We start from the raw sequence: 19,715 nt of genomic DNA on the forward strand, positions 1-19,715 counted from the left end.
TAAATGAACCTTCCCCAACTTCTGTTTTCCTGGCCCTCAACATCTGCTCAGAAACCTTCAAGAGCTCCCCGGAGCTGTCCCCATGGCCTGTAGACATGGAAAGACCTGAGAGCAGGAATCAGGGGTGAGCCACAGGCAGCCATGGCTCTGCCAGCACTGTGGAAGGGCACATACTCCATACCCTGCACCTCAGACGTGCATCCAAAGACAAAGGCCATGCTGGCTGGTCAAGATATAAGCCACGGTTTGCAGCCTCTGCTCAAAAGAGTAGAATCCAAACTCCTTTGTCATTTAAACATCTTCCCACCAGCTGGTCTCACCCTAAATTCCAGTCCTCTCTGCTCCACTGGGAGCTTCTAATGCAGTAAGATAGGACAAGGAGTGTCCCCCATGCTCGGGGTGCCCTTTTATCTTCCCAGCATCTGCAATCCACCTGTTCTCGGAGGGCAGCTGAAGTCCCACCTGCTCACTGAGCCTGCAAGACCAGCACTGTGTTTTGAGAGCACTGCACATAGCCTCCTGGCCCAGGCTGTTGGGACACGTTTCTCTGTCCTCTCCCATGTCAATCAGGGACCTGCAGAGCACACTAGAGCAAAGCCCAAGTGAGCCTCTGCAGAGTGCCCCAGGCCCTGGTGCTAATGTGGAGGGGCCCGAGGAGCCCTGGCTTGGACACAGAATCCTACCATAGAGTCACCCGCCCCAGCCCTGGAGGAAGACCTCAAGGAGGGAAAGCTTAGAATCTCGGCAGCTGAGCCAGCAAGAGCCAGAAACAGACTCAGAACTCTCCTTCACCAGCCAAGGGCTCCCAATTCGTCTACTCTGCTTCTTTCCCAAAGTCCTTTAATCCCAGAAAGGAGGAAACTTCCAGGGCCCAGCTGGACCAGCCCAGTTGTCTGCCAACTCACCACTCATGCAGGCCTCGTGCAGGGGGGATGCTGTGTACAAAGGAGGGTTGACCTTGGCCCCATAGGACAGCAAGAGCTTCACACACTCGATGCTGCCCGAGGCGCAGGCATCGCAGAGCGGGGTGCTGCCATCGATGTTGCGAGCATCCACCTCATGGAAGGAAGAAACAAGTATCAAAGGGCAGAGAAACGCCACGCAACCCGCTTTCCCATCCTGCTGCAAGTTCATCTTTGCTAAGATGCTTCTTAGAAGCACCAGTTTGCTTTGGTATTATGTGCTAGGCGAGAACACCGAAAGGGACAGCACGTGGCTGGGGAGCACCCATAGCCTCCTGAGTACAAAGGTCATCTCGTTCAGGATTCTTTTCTCTCGGGGCAGGGTAAGCTCAGCCGCCCCCTCACCACCCCTACCCCAAACACCTACTAAGCACAGAGCAGGACAGGGGAACCCTAGGCTGCAAGCTGGGAGAGGCAGGCTTTAAACATGAGTTTTAAAAACTCTAACTTCAGCTGGGCACAGTGGCTCACACCTGTAACCCTGGCACTTTGGAAGGCGAGGAGGGTCACTTGAGCTCAGGAGTTCGAGACCAGCCTGGGCAACATGGCGAAACCCTGTCTCTACAAAAAATACAAAAATTAGCTGGGTGTGGTGGCGTGCACCTATAGTCCCAGCTACCCGGGAGGCTGAGGTGGAAGGATCACTTGAGTCAAGGAGGACGAGGCTGCAGTGAGCTATGATCACATCACTGCATTCCAGCACGTCACTGCATTCCAGCCTAGGCGACAGAGTAAGGCCTTGTCTCAGAAAACAACAAAAACCTCTACCTCAATGGAAGGAATGCCTGAGACAGCTTACCATCCTTCCCCTAGTGAGAAAGTCACAGGCCGGGAAAAAGGCCACTCCCCAAACTGGCAAATTTTATTCAGCATTTGTCCAAATTCAAATTCCGTTTGGGTACACACTGACACGGGTTCCATTCCAAGCTTTTGGGAAGAATAAACAGTACACCGTCTTCCCTTTTTCCCCACCCCTTGAACTCTGAGACCAGTTCCTTGTGTCCCTAGTACATTGGCCAGGGGTGTGCCTGGCCAGTGTTTGCCAGCTCGGGAGAGCTGCCTGCCAATGTGCCAGGAATTCTGCTGACCAGAAACCCCCGGTGGCTTCACACTAGCCAGGGTGGGAACATTTACACCAGGGAAAGCAGCAATACAGAGTTTTGTTTTTGTTCCTTTTTTCGGAGAGCTGGCGGGCCAGCATCCCACCGAGTCATCCTAAAGCCAGAACCCTGCTCTTTGGGCCCAAGCAGCAGCTCTGCGCCCAGGCCTGGCCGCCCCTGAGAGAGCCTGCATCTAGGCTGTGGCCAGCCTGCTGGCTCCTGCCCACCACAGGGCTGGCACTCCCACCACCAATCTGTTCAGGTCACCCTTTCTTCCACCACCGTGACCTCCTAACAGCCAGGTCCACAAGCACTTCTCAGCCATAGGCTTCCTGGTACCTGTGTGCAGTGGACACAGTGCAGGCCCCACCCTCCCCTCTTTCCCAAGTTCTCCTGAGTCAACCTTCTCCATTCTGGCAGCTGCAGCCAGGCTGGGGGTCTGCCCTGATGGGCCACTCACCTGGGCCCCAGCCGCCAGCAGCAGCTGCACGCACCGCGCCTGGCCCTGCAGACTGGCCGCGTGCAGGGGCGTGATGGAGTCCACAGTGACCTGGTTCACACAGGCGCCACTCTCGATCAGCTGTTGCAGCTGCAGGCTCTCACCCCGCTGGGCTGCCTCGTGCACAGGGGTCCGTTCCACCCAGAAACCTGGAAAGGAAGGGGACCTCATGCTAAGACCCTGCCACTTCATCCAGGACAAATGAGCACACGTAAGACTCCAGGGCCCCTGATGCCACCAAGGCACCATCCGTGATCATGCAATTGTCCCAGCACTTCTGTAAAGATCCCTGAGGCACCCTCCCTCCCTCCCCACCTGAAGGCTGGAGTCCAAGCTCCTGGGCAAGGCCTACAAGGGGCTCCATCCTGTGGACCCCGCTCACCTCCACGGTCCACCTCCCACCACTGCCCCTGCATAAACCCGCTCTGCAGGCACAGGTGCTCACCACTCCCCTGCAGTTCCACATCCTTCTCTGCTAACACGCCCACCTTTGCCCTCTGCCAATTGTCCACTCGGCAATTTCCTGGTGAAACGTTTACATCCTCCAGGTGGGCCCAGATAAAACAACTTCCCTGGGAAACACTTCCCACAAAGCTCACACACACACACACACACACACACGCTCAGACCACTGCATTTACAGTGTCTCCTGCACTCGACTGCCTTCAGAATCCATGTTTTAATTACTCCACTTTAGTGGCGTCCTCAGGCTTATCTATATACAAGTCATGTCATCTGCAAACAAAGATCGTTTAACTTCTTCCTTTCTAATGTGGATGCCATTTACTTATTTATTTATTTATGAGATGGAGTCTCACTGCGTCACCCAGGCTGGAGTGCAATGGTGTGATCTCAGCTCACCGAAACCTCTGCCTCCCGGGTTCAAGCGATTCTCCTGCCTCAGTCTCCCAAGTAGATGGGATTACAGGCACATACCATCACACCCAGCTAATTTCTGTATTTTTAGTAGAGATGAGGTTTCACCATGTTGGCCAGGATGGTCTCAAACTCCTGACCTCAGGTGATCCACCCGCCTCAGCCTCCCAAAGTGCTGGGATTACAGGCATGAGCCATCACGCCCAGCCCTTTTATTTCTTTTTCTTGTTGAATTGCTCTGGCTAGGACTTGCAGTGCAATGTGGAACAGAAGGGGTGAGAGCCAACATCCTTGTCTTGTTTCTAGTCTCAGGGGAGAGCATTTAGTTGTTCACCTTTAAGGATGATGTTAACTGGGTTTTCTTTCTTTCTTTTTTTTTTTTAGTCTCAGTCAATCATAGTGATCCTATTTCCCATATAGCATCCAACCCAACTCTAGCTAAGGAGAGGTGAGGGAGAGTCTGCGAAGAGGCCTCCAAGCTTCCATATTCTGTTCACTTCCAAGAAGGAGCTCGAGGGGATGGCTGTCTCCCTTCCTTCTCTGGATACTGCCCGGATGTGAACTTGAACCTGCTAAGCCATCTGGCTACCTGCCTGAAGACAGGACCTACAGGAATGGCAAAGCCGGGAAAGGACTGGAACCTGGAGGACGAGTCAAGGACCATCAAGTGCCTGGAGCCAAGCCAATGGGTGGGCTTTGTCATATTTCTTTTTTTTTTTTTTTTTTTTTTTTTTTTTTTTTTTTTTGAGACGGAGTCTCGCTCTGCCGCCCAGGCTGGAGTGCAGTGGCCGGATCTCAGCTCACTGCAAGCTCCGCCTCCCGGGTTCACGCCATTCTCCTGCCTCAGCCTCCCAAGTAGCTGGGACTACAGGCGCCCGCCACCGCGCCCGGCTAGTTTTTTGTATTTTTTAGTAGAGACAGGGTTTCACCGTGTTAGCCAGGATGGTCTCGATCTCCTGACCTCGTGATCCGCCCGTCTCGGCCTCCCAAAGTGCTGGGATTACAGGCTTGAGCTACCGCGCCCGGCCGTCATATTTCTTTATTGTCTAAACCAAGTGCAGACAAAAGCTCGCTAACTAGTACAGACCGTAAACTCCCCAGATGCAGAAACCACACACGCCTATGTTTTCTCAGCACCCATCTCAGACACAGAGAAGTCTTCTAGACACTTTAAAATGTCATAAACGACAACAGTGCTGGATGAAAGCTGACATATCCTTACCGTCAACTCCCCAGCTTCGAGCAGACAAGATCACACCACACACCTCTTCTCAATCAACAGTTTCCTCTTACTATTCTGACATGTCCCTGGAAAACCTTCCTATCACCTGGATCTTCCCCAGATCTTACTTTTACAAAGTGTATCTGGGCCGGGTGCTGTGGCTCACGCTTGTAATCTCACCACTTTGGGAGGCTAAGGCCGGCGGATCACTTGAGGTCAGAGGTTCGAAACCGGCCTGGCCAACAGGGTGAAATCCCATCTCTACTAAAAATATTTTTAAAAATTAGCCAGGCATGGTGTTGCATGCCTGTAATCCCAGCTACTTGGGGGGCTGAAGCAGGAGAATCGCTTGAACCCAGGAGGTGGAGGTTACAGTGAGCCCAGATCACGCCACTGCACTATAGCCTGGGGAACAAGAGCAAAACTCTGTCTAAAAAAAAAAAAAAGAAGGTATCTGCATCGAATTTCCTCTGCAGGTGGGCAGCCTCAGCAGTTAGTGCTGATGACTCTGTCTGCTCTTAGAGATCCCCACATTGCCCCCCTCCCCCACCTCTGCCTTTGGCACTGAGACCAGGGTTAAGAGTTCCCTGGAGCTACAACTGCACAGAACTGCTTGGTGGAAACTCAGCTCAGTCTTTTATCAGCTTACCCAAAACACAACTTCCCCGAGTGTCAGCTTCTTTACCTGTAAGTTGCTATAACAATTATTTTTTCTTCATAGGTGGTCTATGAACATGGTCTATGAACATTCAATGAATTGAAATAGGTAGATGCACTTAAAGGGTGGGGCCTGGCACCGAATCAGTGCTCAATAAACGTTGTCTGTTTGTAGTATTTTTGTGGGGTTTTTTTGGTTTTTTTTTTGAGACAGAGTCTCGCAGTGTCACCCGGGCTGGAGTGCAGTGGCGCAATCTCAGCTCACTGCAACCTCTGCCTCCCGGGTTCAAGTGATTCTCCTGCCTCAGCCTACTGAGTAGCTGAGATTACAGGCACGTGCCACCATGCCCAGGTAATTTTTTGTATTTTTAGTAGAGACGAGGTTTCACCATGTTTGCCAAGCTGGTCTCGAACTCCTGACTTCATGATTCACCCACCTCGGCCTCCCAAAGTGCTGAGATTACAGGCGTGAGCCACCACGCCCAGCTGTTTATAGTATTTTTGCCTCCAATTGTACCTATCTGTCTTGTCCACAGCCAAAGAGCCCGGGTGACCCTATGTCAGCGGACGTGGGAGTAGGGAGAACTGAACCACAAAGGAAGATTCGATCCCCACAAAATGTAAAAGTCAAGCTTCCATTTGACTGACCGTCTCCAGGTGGCCCTCAGCCCCACCAGTTGTAATGAACAGTAACCCACTGACCTCCTGGGGTTAGTGAGAAGTGGTTTCGTGTCACTTTAAAATCAATCCGCGGGGAGCAAAATCCCAAGGGTAGAAGGAGAGGCTGCCACTTGAAAAAGAAGAGGAAGGCAGGGAGAGACCTAGGCCTTACAGCAAAAAAGGAAAATGCTTCTCAGGAGGCCACCTGAGCAGGGAAGGCACGTTCCCAACGTGCCTCCATTCACAAGATGTCCAGGTGGATTTAGCGTCTTCCGCTGCCACACACAAAGATGACTAAGATGCAGCAACAGACAGCTCACAGTCAGGGACCAGGGAACACTTGTGCAGACAATTCACAACATGACACCTGCGATCATGTCTGGTGACGGATCAGAAGCAAGAGCCCCGGTGCCCAGGGATGGCCAGGGAAGGTCACAGAGGCCGCAGAGCTGCAGCCAGGTCTATCTTGGGCACCACTTATTCACCTCTGTACCCTAGAACCTGGCACTGTCCACGAAGATGCTGGTATCTACGTGGTTGCTCAGCGGGTGAGTGGATGAGTAAATGAATGAAAGGAGTTACTAAAACCAATTATAAAGTCTGGCCGGGCAAGGTGGTTCATGCCTGTAATCCCAGCACTTTGGGAGGCCGAAGTGGGTGGATCACGAGGTCAGGAGTTCAAGACCAGCCTGGCCAATATGGTGAAACCCCGTCTCTACTAAAAATACAAAAAATTAGCCAGGTGTGGTGGCACGTGCCTGTAATCCCAACTACTCGGGAGGCTGAGGCAGCAGAATTGCTTGAACCCAAGAGGTGGAGGTTGCAGTGAGCCAAGATCACGCCATTGCACTCCAGCCTGGGTGACAGAGCAAGACTCCGTCTCAAGAAAAAAAAAAATTTTTTAATGAAAAATAAAAAAAAAGTCCATAGCAGTGAAACAGCAAAAGAACTAACATTTTTGTTTAAGGGGCCTTTATCCATTCTTACACAGAGGCTAGGATAATTTTAGAGCATTGAGATAATATGCAAAAAGAGCAATTGTGTAGTTTTGAAATAACTCTGGGATTAAAAGGAAAGCATGTAAACAACTAGCTATGTTTTGTTAAAGATTTTTAGCAACACTGTGATGTGATCAAGGACAAAGACGTTCCCAACCTCGGACCCTCGCTGGTGCCCAGGTGTCAGCGGTCCTGGGTTACCTCTTCATCCCAACAGCCTCCTCTTCCCACTGCTCTCAACATAATCAAGAGCCTGAAACCTGTACTGACTTAGATGGCACTTTAGACACTTGTCTACCATCTTCCTGGTTTGCAGGCTCTCTAAATAAACCTGCCACCAACTCTTGTCTCTCGTGTTTGGCTTTTGAACAGTAAGCAGCCAAATCTGGGTTCAGTTACAACGTGACATAAAATTTTTAAAAGAAAATCTAATTTTATTTCTCTGTATCACTAGTCTATAAAGGAAATGCAACTTATTTCTAGTGAATCACGTCAGCTGCTATGGTCTTACCAGCAGCGATTAAGGGCAAAAATTAGCAGCAGACTGATAAGAAAAAAAGAAAAAAGAAACTTCCGAGCATCTAAGGGCACAATCAGAGTGAAATGGCAACCCACAGAATAGGAGAAAATATTTGCAAGTCATATACCTGAGGAGGGATTGGTCCAGGATATATAAAGAACTCCTGCAACTCAAAAAAAAAAAAACAGAAATAACCAGGTTTAAAAATAGGCAAACGAGTTGAACGGACATTTCTCTAAAGAGGATACACATGGCCATGAACATAAAAAAAGGTATTCAACATCACTAATCATTAAAGAAATGCAAATCAAAACCACAATGAGATACTACCTCACAGCTGTTAAGATTATCAAAAAAAACCAAATACGTGTTGGCGAGAATGTGGAGAAAGTGGTGCCCTTGTGCACTGATGATGGGAATGTAAAATGGTCCAGCCACTGTGGAAGACTATGTGGCAGTTCCTAAAAAATGAAACATAGGATATCATATGATCCAGCAACTCCACTGCTGGGCATATCTCCAGAAGAATTGAAAGCAGAGTCTTGAAGAGAGATTCATTTGTACATCCACAATCATAGCAGCATTATCGTCAACAATCCAAGTGTCCAGTGGACTATTATTCAGCGTTGGGAACGAAGGAAATCCTGTCCCATGCTACAACATGGATGAACCTTGAGGACATTATCCTGAGTCAAACCAGCCATTTCTAGGCCGGGCACGGTGGCTCACGCCTGTAATCCCGGCACTTTGGGAGGCTGAGGTGGGCAGATCACTTGAGGTTAGGAGTTCACGACCAGCACAGCCAACATGATGAAACCCCATTTCTCCTAAGAATACAAAAATTAGCCAGGCACGGTGGCTATAATCCATGGTGTGTCAGTAGTCCCAGCTACTCAGAGGCTGAGGCACGAGAATCGCTTGAACCCAGGAGACGAGAGGTTGCAGTGAGCTGAGATCGTGCCACTGCACTCCAGCCTAGGTGACAGAGTGAGACTGGCTTGAAAATAAATAAATAAATAAATACGCCATTTCTGGCCAGGCGCAGTGACTCGCACCTGTAATCTCAGCACTTTGGGAGGCCGAGGTGGGCAATATGGTGAAACCCCACCTCTAATAAAATTACAAAAATTAGCTGGGCATGGTGGCCCATGCCAATAATCCCAGCTACTCGGGAGGTTGAGGCAGGAGAATCACTTGAACCAGGGAAGTGGAGGTTGCAGTGAGCTGAAATCATGACATTGCACTATGGCCTGGGTGACTCTGTCTCAAAAAAAAAAAAAAAGCCAATAATCCATTTCTGAAAAGTCAAATACTGCATGATTCCACTTATGTGAGGTCCCTTGAGTAGTCAAGTTCATGGAGACAGAGAATAGAAAGGTAGTTGCCAGGGGCTGGCGGGAGGGGAAACGGGGAGTTAGTATTTCACGGGGACAGAATTTCAGTTTTACAGTATGAAAAAGTTCTAGAGATCTGTTATACAAAAATGTAAATGTACTTAGCCCTACTGAAATGGACACTTGAAAATGGCTAAGGTGGTAACTTCTGTGTTATGTGCTCTTTATTACAATTAAAAATAGAAAAAAAAATTTTTTTAAGTAATCAGAAGCTGGAGGACCTAGAGCATGGGGGGACTGTCACCCACAGGCTGTCCTCACAGGAGATTTACAGTGGGGAAGGGAGGGATAGAAGGCCAGAGGACAGCAGGTGCCTGGGCTGCACCTCGTCACCTTTCCTGACACCCTCAAACCACCGATGGCCCTTCCAAGGGGCGAAGAGACCCACACTCTGCATAAAGGTCAGCCCCCAGCTCCCACCACCACAGAGCAATGACTCAGCCCTGCAATGGCGGGGCCAACGTCCCAGGTGAAAAGAATCAGGAAGGACAGCTTGTGGTCACAGACCTTAAATGGATGAGGAGTGAGCCCAGGAAATGCTGTCTGTTAGTGAATGGACTGGCCAGGCTGGACTGCAGGCTGCTTCCAGCCCCTGTGCCAGGCTCCCTGTGGTGGCAAAACGCCCCCCTCCCCAATCCCTGCACCCTCTCCCTTGGCAGAGCACCGCCTTGGAAACCTGAAACTCCATGCTGTGCTGGCAAGTTCCCTCCGGACTCACGTTCTGCCCCTAAACCCTACCCACTGCTGCCACGTAATAGGTCTCCCGTTGCCCCCTCCCTAATGCAGATGAATGACAAACCAGTCTGACAGGGCCTGTTCACAAGGTAGAATCCAAGCAAGGTATAAGGCCCACACCATGCAGTCACAGGCCCTGTCCCCAGGCTCCCTGTCATGCACGCAGCCGTGCCCAGTGACACCAAACTCTACCGACTCAACAGTATCCAGTGGCTGCAAGCCCCATGCTTTGTGTATGCTGTTCCTTCCCCTGCCTGGAAAGCCCTTCTCAGCCCCATTCCCCACCTTGCTTCCGGCTGAAATTCCTCGACTGAGTGAGCCCCTGCTCCTTAGGAAGCCTCCCGAGCATGCAGCCCACCCACCCACGCCATCTCCACACTATCGCCGCGCCACCAGCTGACCAGCATTCTTCCTTCCCTGGGCCTTCCTTCCCTGGTCGTCCCCCATCACCTTGGGGATAGTACCACAGCTAGCAGGTCTCCCGGCCCTGGCTGCATGTGCAGGTATCTGAATGAATAAGCACTCCCCAGACATCTTCCCCTGCCAGACTGAACTCGGACCCCTGCCACTGGGTTCTGTCCCCTGCTCCACTTTCCAGCCTAGGACAGTGGCCTGAGACCTAACAAGATGCTCCTACACTCTGGCCAGGCGGGGGCTCATGCATCCATTAAATGAAGAACTTGTGTTACAACAAGAGCCAAGGCTGCAGCCCTGGTGACTCGTGATCCAGTCCTGATGGCTGGATTCTACCCACCTCCTCCTCTGCTTCAGGTCAGGGTCACAGTGATACATACATGGCCCCTCCTGTTTACTTGCCACTTGCAGGCCTGAGGTCATGAATAGCCAGGCAAAAGCCTTTGCCCTGAAAACTAGAATTTCACAGACGTCATCTATGTATCTACTGCAGACTACAGCAGACGTCACCTTGAGAAGGAATGACACAGGCTTCAGAACATTCTCTCCACTTTTCCACCCACAATACGAACTTACTGACTAGGCTGGTGTGCCAGATGTGGACCTTTCCGGACCGCAGCTCCTCCTCCCCTCTCTTGCCCCTTTGCTGGGGCCCTGACACCCTCCCATCTGAGGCTGCGCCCTGCCCCAGGACTGACCTGTCCTTTGAGATTAGGAAGCCCTGGCTGAACAGGCCAAGTGGCTCAGGGTCAGCCTACCCTCAGGGAGCGGACTCTACAGGGGCAAGCTGCAGGAACCGCCTGGCTCGTGAGTTCAAAGTGCGTCTCACAGCTTACCCTCTCCAAGCCTCGGCCTCCTCTCTCCTCAAATGGGTGCTGTGAAGACTGAAGGAAACTGTGCCTGGCCACCTGTAAAGGCTCTGAGTAACAGACACTGTAATGGCTCTGGGATCACTGCTGTCATTATTACCCTACCAGTCCTGTGGGGAGGGCAAGTGCGGGTTCTTCCATCTCATCTTTGTTCCACAGCAAGCCCCCACCACCTTGCATTCCAGCTCCAGTAACTCGATGCTTATCTAAGTCTGAGTCTCTGCCCAGTTTTTCTGCTCAGTTCCTGGGCCCTCTGACACCAGAGCTCCTCCATCCCTCCCTGCCTTGTAAGCCACCCAGCAGTGTCCCAGGCCATGTCGCCACTGCTGGTTGCTGCACAGCCAGGTTCTGCTGGCCAGAGACCACCAGCAGCTTGAAACTAGCCGGGGTATGAGCATTTAGACCAGGGAAAGCAGCAAAGCAGACTTTTATTTTTGTTTCTGTTTCTTTATTTTTCCCCCAGGCAGTTGGTTTGCCAGTATCCCCCTCAGTCACCCCAAAGCCAGAGCCCTGCTCGTTGGGCCCAAGTGGCAGCTCTGTGCCCAGGCCCAGCCACTCCCTAGAGAGCCCGTGTCTAGGAGGCGGCTGGCCTGCTGACCCCTGCGCACTGCAGAGCTGGGCCCCTCCAGAGCCCATCCTCCACACTGCCCTGCCTGCACCCACACTGGCGGGCCTCACTTGACCCTCGCAGGGACTGCAACTATAAATGCAGCAGAGCCACTTGCCCCCCACCCCGCCCCACCAAGCCTGGGGCCTCTCCAGGGTCAGGGCCCACTCCAACAAAGAGCAATTCTCAAATGCCACCAGGGACATCTTCCAGACAAAGCTGATCCAGACAAAGCTATTCCAGACAAAGGCTGGCTTTGAATCCAGGTCAAATACCCAAGATGCACCTTTTTCCTATTTTGTTTTCTTCTTCTTCTTCTTCTTTATTTATTTATTTATTTTTGACACAGGGTCTCACTCTGTCACCCAGGCTGAAGTGCAGTGGTGTGATCAGGGCTCACTGCAGCTTCAACCTAGGTTCAAGTGATCCTCCCACCTCAGCCTCCCAAGTAGCTGGGACTACAGGCCCATGCCCCACCATCACACTGGATAATTTTTGCATTTTCTGTAGAGACAGGGTTTCACCATGTTGCCCAGGCTGGTCTCAAACTCCTGGGTTCAAGGGATCCTCCCGCCTCAGCCTCCCTAAGTGCTGAGGTTACAGGCACGAGCCCCGCGCCCAGCCCACAGTGTACTCTTAAATGTTGCTGGAGCCAGAAATTTGGTTCAGAGTAAATCACCAAGGGGAGTCTGGGGTCCTGGCTGCAGAAATGTCATTTCTGCATCCAAAAAAAACACCCTGCAGCCTCTGGAAGAAGCCCTCCCTGCAAAACTCCAGTAAGGATCCTTGAAATGGTGAGGGCGGGCCCTCCACCCTGACCCACCCATAAAGCCATGCTGGGGTGGGCGAGCACACACTTGGGGAGGCCACCTGGAAGAAGCATGGCAGGCACCGGAAGCCCCCAGGGAGGGTTTTCTGATGCTGCTCTCAAAGGGCTGAGCCTCAGCTCTCAGGGAAAAGACAAGAGTCCTGAGTGACACAGCCCCCCAGCATCCCAGAAAGCTGAGGATTCATGAACACGTGCTGGCCGTTAGAACTGAAAAGGCCTTAGAAACGCTGGACGATGGGTCGGGTGCGGTGGCTCACGCCTGTAATCCCAGCACTTTGGGAGGCCGAGGCAGGCGGATCACCTGAGGTCAGGAGTTTGAGATCAGCCTGGCCAACATGGTGAAACCCCATCTCTACCAAAAATACAAAAATTAGCTAGGTGTGGTGGCACACGCCTGTAATCCCAGTAATAATCCCAGCTACTCAGGAGGCTGAGACAGGAGAATCGCTTGAACCGGGAAGTGGAGACTGCAGTGAGCCAAGATCGTGCCACTGCACTCCAGCCTGGACAACAGAGTGAGACTCTGTCGAGGAGAGAAGAGGAGAGAAGAGGAGAGAAGAGAAGAGAGGAGAGGAGAGGAGAGAAGAGAGGAGAGGAGAGGGGAGGGGAGGGGAGGGGAGGGGAGGGGACGGGAGAGGAGGGGAGGGGAGAGGGGAGGGGAGGGGAGGGGAGGGGAGGGGAGAGGAGAGGAGAGGAGAGGAGAGGAGAGGAGAGGAGAGGGGAGGGGAGGGGAGGGGAGGGGAGGGGAGGGGAGGGGAGAGGGAAGAGGGGAGGGGAGGGGAGACGGAAGGGGGCAGGGGAGGGGAGGGGAGGGGAGGGGAGAGGAGAGGAGAGGAGAGGAGAGGAGAGGAGAGGACAGGAGAGGAGGGGAGGGGAGAGATGAGATCCTGGAGGATCAACACTCCCAGAGAAAGCCAAATGTAGCATGCATTCATCTCTGCCTGCTGTCCAAACCACACGGAAGTGATAGTAAGGGAATAAAAGTGGGGGCTAAATGCACAAAGACAAAGAGACCACAGAGGAAAAGAGAAATGAAGCATCTCATGGTAACAACTAAAGACAGTGTACGTGACAACCCCGGCACAAAGAGGGTGCCTGACACATGGCACTTATCACTATCACCAAATTTTAATAGCACAGCCTAAATTTCAGTTTTAGTGTCCTTGAAACCCAAGGGAAAAAAAATATTCATCTTTATTTTTCTATGTAGCAACTCCCACTTACAAGTCTAGGCTCAGTGTTTTCTTGCTAAGGTGATATTTTTCCACCATGTCTTTTTAAATGTTTTCATTATGAATTCCCAAAATATAGTTTGTCGGTAAACTTGAGATCAAACAGCAGACTGATTTCAAGATGTGTTCAATGAAGCAAAAATGCCAGTATTTGCCTCGTTAGAGGGACAAAATGGTCAAAACTCAGTAAGAGTGGAGAAAAGAAAGGGAAAGAATAAATGAAAGCAGAAGACGAGGAGAAAAGAGGTGAAAATAGGTGGACTAAGGAGTAAAGGAACCGGGAGAAAGGACCAAAGGTGTCAGGAGAGCTTGGTGAATAACAGGCATTTCCTTCCACGGCATGGCGCTAAAACCACGCTGGATTCGCTGCATTATCCTTCAATGCCTCCTCCCCTGACTTCCTCATCACTCATTCAATTATCTGCTACCCCGACTCCTCCCTTGCCCCTGGTCCACCCCAAAAGGCTATGGCCCAGGGAGCATGGGGAGGGTCCCCCAATCCCAATCCCACCCTCAAGGCACCATGGGAGCTCAGGCCCTGACTCAGGATCCCTAAGCTCTGATTCCGCATCTTCCCCGTCTCAGTTAAGGGACCCGAGGGACGCTTTTCATCCTAAATCACCTAAGCCTCGGTTTCCTTAGGATAGCAGGCAATGTCTCCCAGGACTGCCATGTCGAGAAGGACGATAGAGGTACTGTTTTGCCCATAAACATGCTTTCTAAGCCTTTGTTACTTGCTATGATTTCCTCTGATACTTTCGTTGGCCCTAAATAGGCTTTTCTGGTGTGTCAACATGCCCTCTTTGAATTCTTGTTTTAGGATAAAATAGACTCCCACTCCAAGTAACTCTCTACCCTTTAGAAATGCCCTGGACTGCTACCCTAGTGGATTCTCCCTCTCCCCGTCCTGACACTGAAATCAAGAACGATAGAGCTGTGTTTCTCATTAAACACGGAGGATCTTCTCTGTCCCCCCGCAAAGATCTCACTCAACTGAGAGGACCTCGGTGGGAAGGCATAAATCCATATAAGCAAGTGGAAAACAAACAGGCTGCGGAGGGATTTCCGAACCATCCGGGGAGCTGGCGAGCAGGCTGGGGCAGTGGCTAACAAGGATAGAGAAGGCAGGCTTGGCACCCAGGGTGGGGACCAGCGAAGGGCAGGGAATCTGAACTACCCCTGGGAGGGCGCTGAACGCAAAGGGATGCGCAAATCCCCATAAACAACAGGAAGACACCCCCTGCCCCACCCCCACCCCGGTTTTCCAGAGCGGCAGCAGACAGAGTTGGAAGACCCAAGGCTGCAGGGGACACACGTCTCCAAACACTGAACCAGGAGACAGAGAACACAGGACCCGTCGCTTATCTGAGGGGCCTAAGAAGACTGTCTGGGGATAAATTAGGGATTATGCGCAAAGAACACCAAACCCACAGGTAAACAAAAACAACAGCCGCCATGTCCAAGAAAAGCAAGACATTACACTAGGAGAGAAACACAGTCCCCACATAGCAAGTGGCCCAGCTGCAATATTCGCATAGTCACAATAATGTCAACACTGAAATCTGATTTAAACAGAAACAATTCTACTGGAGGACCCTGGGGGGAACGTACAGGGGAGTGAGGGAGCAGCCAGTAGGTCAGAGGTTCATCTTCCACAGAAGGACGTCCATAGGGAATGCAGAATTAATTAATTAATTAATTTAATTTTGAGACGGAGTCTCACTCTGTCACCCAGGCTGGAGTGCAATGGCATGATCTCGGCTCACTACAACCTCTGCCTCCCAGGTTCAAGTGATTCTCCTGCCTCAGCCTCCCAAGTAGCTGAGATTACAGGCACCCGCCACTATGCTTGGCTAATTTTTGTATTTTTATTTATTTATTTTGAGACAGAGTTTCACTCTTGTCGCCCAGGCTGGAGTGCAATGGCCCAATCCTGGCTCACTGCAACCTCTGCCTCCCAGGTTGGAGTGATTCTCCAGCTCAGTCTCCCGAATAGCTAGAACTGCAGGCGCCCGCCACCATGGCTCGGCTAATTTTTGTATTTTTAGTAGAGACAGGGTTTCGCCATGTTGGCCAGGCTGATCTCGAACTCCTGACCCCAAGTGATCCGCCTGCCTCGGCCTCCCTAAGTGCTGGGATTACAGGCATGAGAGACTGTGCAACAGCCAAAAACCTAAATGCTTTGGTCAGGGTACACCACACATCCAGAATTTGAGGTCAGAATGTTAAAATTGACTAACGCTCCTACGATTCGCCTCTAGTGCTGCTGGAATGGCAGTACTGTTTTGAATCCAATACATTCAGCTTATTCATTACATTGGGAATAAAAAACATCAGCAGAACTTATTTGGGGAGAAATATATTAAATAAAAAATGACGATGTCAAAAATACCAGTGAACCTCAAAAGTTGCGGATTTATTAGTTTAAAATGTGCGTTTCTTCTACAGATGCATTCCTTAACAAACGATGCAGAAGACATGCTTAGAAGTGATGCCGTGAACAGAAATATTAAAATATGTGTTTAAATAAGCTTTCGTCGTTAGCTATTTACTGCTTACTTAAGCTAATCAAATGCAGATCACAGTGTCAGGGTCAAAGTCTTGTGTTTGCCTGGACTGGAATGCCAAATAAAAACAGATGCTTATTAGGTACCTTTGATCATGTCAAAGCTGGTTATTTTGCAAAGTCAATTAAAATATCTTTGCCTTGCTATGACGGCAACTTCCTCTTCAGCTAAATTTAATTTACCCTTAAGACTTTTCCCTCTTACGTGCACTACTGTTTTTACCAGGATGAATATACTTTAGATTTTTTTTCTCTTTTTAGGCTTTCATAGTGCTTCCGTCGTTCATTTCAGTGACCATATTATTGCTTCATAGGCAGCAAAAAAATTTGCTTCCCCAAAGAGTGTACTTCCCTCAAATCCATTTCATTCTTGGGCTGCTCGGATGGCAAAGAAGGCTGCGTGTAGAACTGGGATCGCACTTTTCAGAGTGTGCCGCGGTGCCCCAAGGCCACCTTCACTGGAGCGGACTCGGGGTCATGCGGACGCCTCTGCAGGATGCTCGGACACTGCGCCACGGGCCTCACCCGCGCCAGTGGAGGGGTGTTCAGCTCTCACCGGCTGCCCCGAGAGGGAGCACCGTGAGCGTTTCCCAGGCTCTCCCCCGCCACTGGGCAACGGTTCTGCACGCGCCCCGCACCTTCCCCAGGGCGCGGGGCGTTCGGTGGGTTTGCGGTTGCGAAACCCCACACCTGGCGAGCCCCACGGACTGCAGCCCCGCAGTGCGTTGGCCTGGGACAAGGCACCAGACATGAGAGCCCGTCTGGGATGCGCGGCACCACTGCAACCCTGGTCTCACCGCAGCCCACCCAGCCAAACACCCCCGCCCACGGAGCCAGCGTGGGGCGCGCCACCACCTCCCTGGCGCAGGCCATCGGATACGCAGCCAGCCCCAGGAGCCGGCGCGGCGGCCTCGCCCTGCCTTCCGCGGCGCCCGCACGTACCAACGTCGCCCAGGAAGCAGCCGTCCGCCGCCCGGGGCTCCATGCGGCTCACCAGCGGCCGCGCGGCTACTCTGGGCGCTGGGACCCGGGCCAGGCTGCGCGGGGCCGCTGGGCGGGGCCAGTCTGCGCTGGGACGCGCGTCGGCCCGAGGCCACCGAGCCGGGAATTGTAGTTCCCGCCGCCTTGGCGTGGTTCCCGGAGGCGCTGTCCTTGCGTCCCGACTCCGCTGTCGCTGCCACCGGGCTTCGTCCGTCGCGCCGAGGAGTGTGCGTGCTTGCATCTGCAAACCGTGCGTCCCGTGCAAAGAATGCGTCCGGTGCAAAACGTGTCCTGTGCACTTGTCCTGTGTAAACATGTGTGTGTCCATGTGCAAAACATGCATCCTGTGCATATGCCCTGTGCAAAACATGCGTCCGTGTGTAAACATGTATCCATTGCAAGCATGCGGCCCTGTGTCCCTGTGCAAACCATGGATATGTGTTTCCAAGTGCAAAACATGTGTCCTGTACAAAACATGCATCCTGTGCATGTGTCCTGTGCAAGCGTGTCTTGTGCAAGCGTGTGCAAACATGTGTCCACGTGTAAGCATGTATGTATTGCAAACGTGTCCTGTGCAAGCATGTGTCTATGTGTCCACATGCAAAGCATGCGTCTAGCTTCCAGAGTTCACTTGCATTGTACTGATGCTGATGGTGCTCCGGAGTACTCGAGTTCCCCCATGCTTTAACTTTCAAGAACCGCTTCCCACCAGAGCCGGTGTTCATAATCACTGTTTCTTTGATCTTTCAAGATAATAATTTCAAATCATTCAAATCAATTTTTTTAACGCCTTTTCTTTACGGGTGGTTTTTAATCCAGTGTTCCCTTAAGCTGCTTAGCAAATGCAAGCTGGGACACAACCTAGCAGAAATGAAAAACCTGTTTCCTGTTTCCCGAGTAATACCCAGTCAACAATTGAGTAAGGGATTTTTATTTTACTTATTTTTGCAAAGCGGCTTCCCAAGTTTAGAAGGTTTAACCTTGTCGAAGTTCACCGTAGCCCTGCCAGGAGATTCCTCACTCACCTGACCTGTACTGAACCTCCTTGCAGAAGTTAGTTTGGGCTCAGAAGTAAATATACCAGAAATCATCCAGTCTGGAAATAGGTGAGGACTGGCAGAGAGTGGTCAGTTTGGTGTCTCCCTCTACAAAGCTTCTCGGATGACCCAGGTCTCCATCTTCAGTCCAGACCGAAGGCACTATACCTAGGGGACATTGAACCACAGCTTTTGGAAAGCAGAGCCCCTGGAAATGTGGAACCCCAGGCCTGGGAATGGAATTTCAAGCCGTGAGCACTAGGCATGTAGAGCCTTCTTGCCACTTTCTAGCAAAATCAGGCTCCCGCATTTTTCTTGTGGGTTTTCTGCACTTTTTACTATATGTCATAGATTTTTGTGTCATTATATTGACCACGGATGTTATGCTTTCCCCGTGGCGATGTCGTGGTTTGTATGATTGCATTTTCTTCACTATTTCTTCCTGGACAGTGTCATCTAAATTTGAGTATGATCATGTAGAACATATACATACATATATATATATATTCATGTGTATGTGTGTTATCCAAGTGTTTGCTAAACATATTAATAAGCAATTATTTGCTTATCATTTGTGTTTTTCCTCCATTCTGTTGCTTGATCAAAATATTAAAAGATTTCATTACAGAAAAAGCTTTTCAAAGTTTACATATATATTCAGAAATACATTCCCTGAAAGTATTTCCTTTTTCTTCAATATTTAGAATGTATTTCGCCAGCAAGAGCCAGAAAATATATATTACTCTGTTCTGTTCTGTTGTTGCTGTTAAGTCTTTGAGTCCCATCTGGAATTCACTGCAATGCATAGAATGAAAATATAGGAGCTCGATTCATTCTTTTCTAAACTGAAATAGAGTTTTTCCAAAAATATTCATTAAATAGTAATCCACTTATCTATTTTTGCATTAATCTCTTTTTATTGCATGTTGTTTCCAATTACCTTTTGAATCTATTGTAAGAACCGCTGTGATATTGAGAAAGTTTCTATTATTCATTTAGCAAATATTTGCTGATTACCTACCCTAAGGTCAGTGATTTTTAACTACCACATGTGGGTTTTTTTGGTTGTTGTTGTTGTTGTTGTTTCAGACAGAGTCTCACTCTGTCGCCAAGGCTGGAGTGCAGTGGTACTGTGTTGGCTCCCTGCAACCTCCGTCTCCTGGGTTCAAGCAATTCTCCTGCCTCAGCCTCCCGAGTAGCTGGGATTACAGGCGCCCACCACCACACCCAGCTGGTTTTTAAAATATTTTTAGTAAAGATGGGGTTTCACCATGTTGGAAGCAAGTGTCATTTTATAAGATCATAATTTCTTTTATTAGCATTTTAAAATCTGATAAGACCGCTATTTGGAAAGTGGTGTAGTTAGGGACTCCCCACACATCATTAAACGAGATGTGTTAACCCCTGTTTTTTCTAATAAAGATAGTCTTCATACCACATTTTTAGAGTCTCCTAGGTCATAAGATACTCTTCTTTTGCCTTCAAAACAAATAGCTTGGGTGAGGACTAAATTTGTAGGAAATCCAATTCTGTTTGCTTGGATAAGCCATTTTTCCT

General features: G+C 50.4%; 1 protein-coding gene across 4 annotated transcripts in view; it reads right to left on the bottom strand.

The window, feature by feature from the left end:
- ASB13 (ankyrin repeat and SOCS box containing 13) overlaps window positions 1–19,048 on the bottom strand; it is a 29,598-nt gene extending 10,550 nt beyond the window's left edge. For 3 of the 4 annotated variants that reach the window (XR_013397904.1, XR_013397903.1, XM_001104985.5), the window contains exons 1-3: window positions 17,083–19,048; window positions 2,523–2,710; window positions 906–1,056 (exon numbers count right to left, since the gene is read on the bottom strand). Coding sequence is in view for 2 of the 4 variants with exons in the window: in XM_001104985.5 (XP_001104985.4) it covers window positions 906–1,056; window positions 2,523–2,710; window positions 17,083–17,671 (928 nt within the window). In the remaining 2 variants the exon portion in view is untranslated. Of the gene's footprint in view, window positions 1–905; window positions 1,057–2,522; window positions 2,711–2,943; window positions 2,993–17,082 lie in introns of those variants that run through there. The other variant, XM_077945665.1, reaches the window with a different exon arrangement.
- Between the last annotated feature and the right edge of the window lie 667 nt (window positions 19,049–19,715).

This window comes from Macaca mulatta, chromosome 9 (genome assembly GCF_049350105.2).
Source record: "Macaca mulatta isolate MMU2019108-1 chromosome 9, T2T-MMU8v2.0, whole genome shotgun sequence".
NCBI lineage: Eukaryota > Metazoa > Chordata > Mammalia > Primates > Cercopithecidae > Macaca > Macaca mulatta.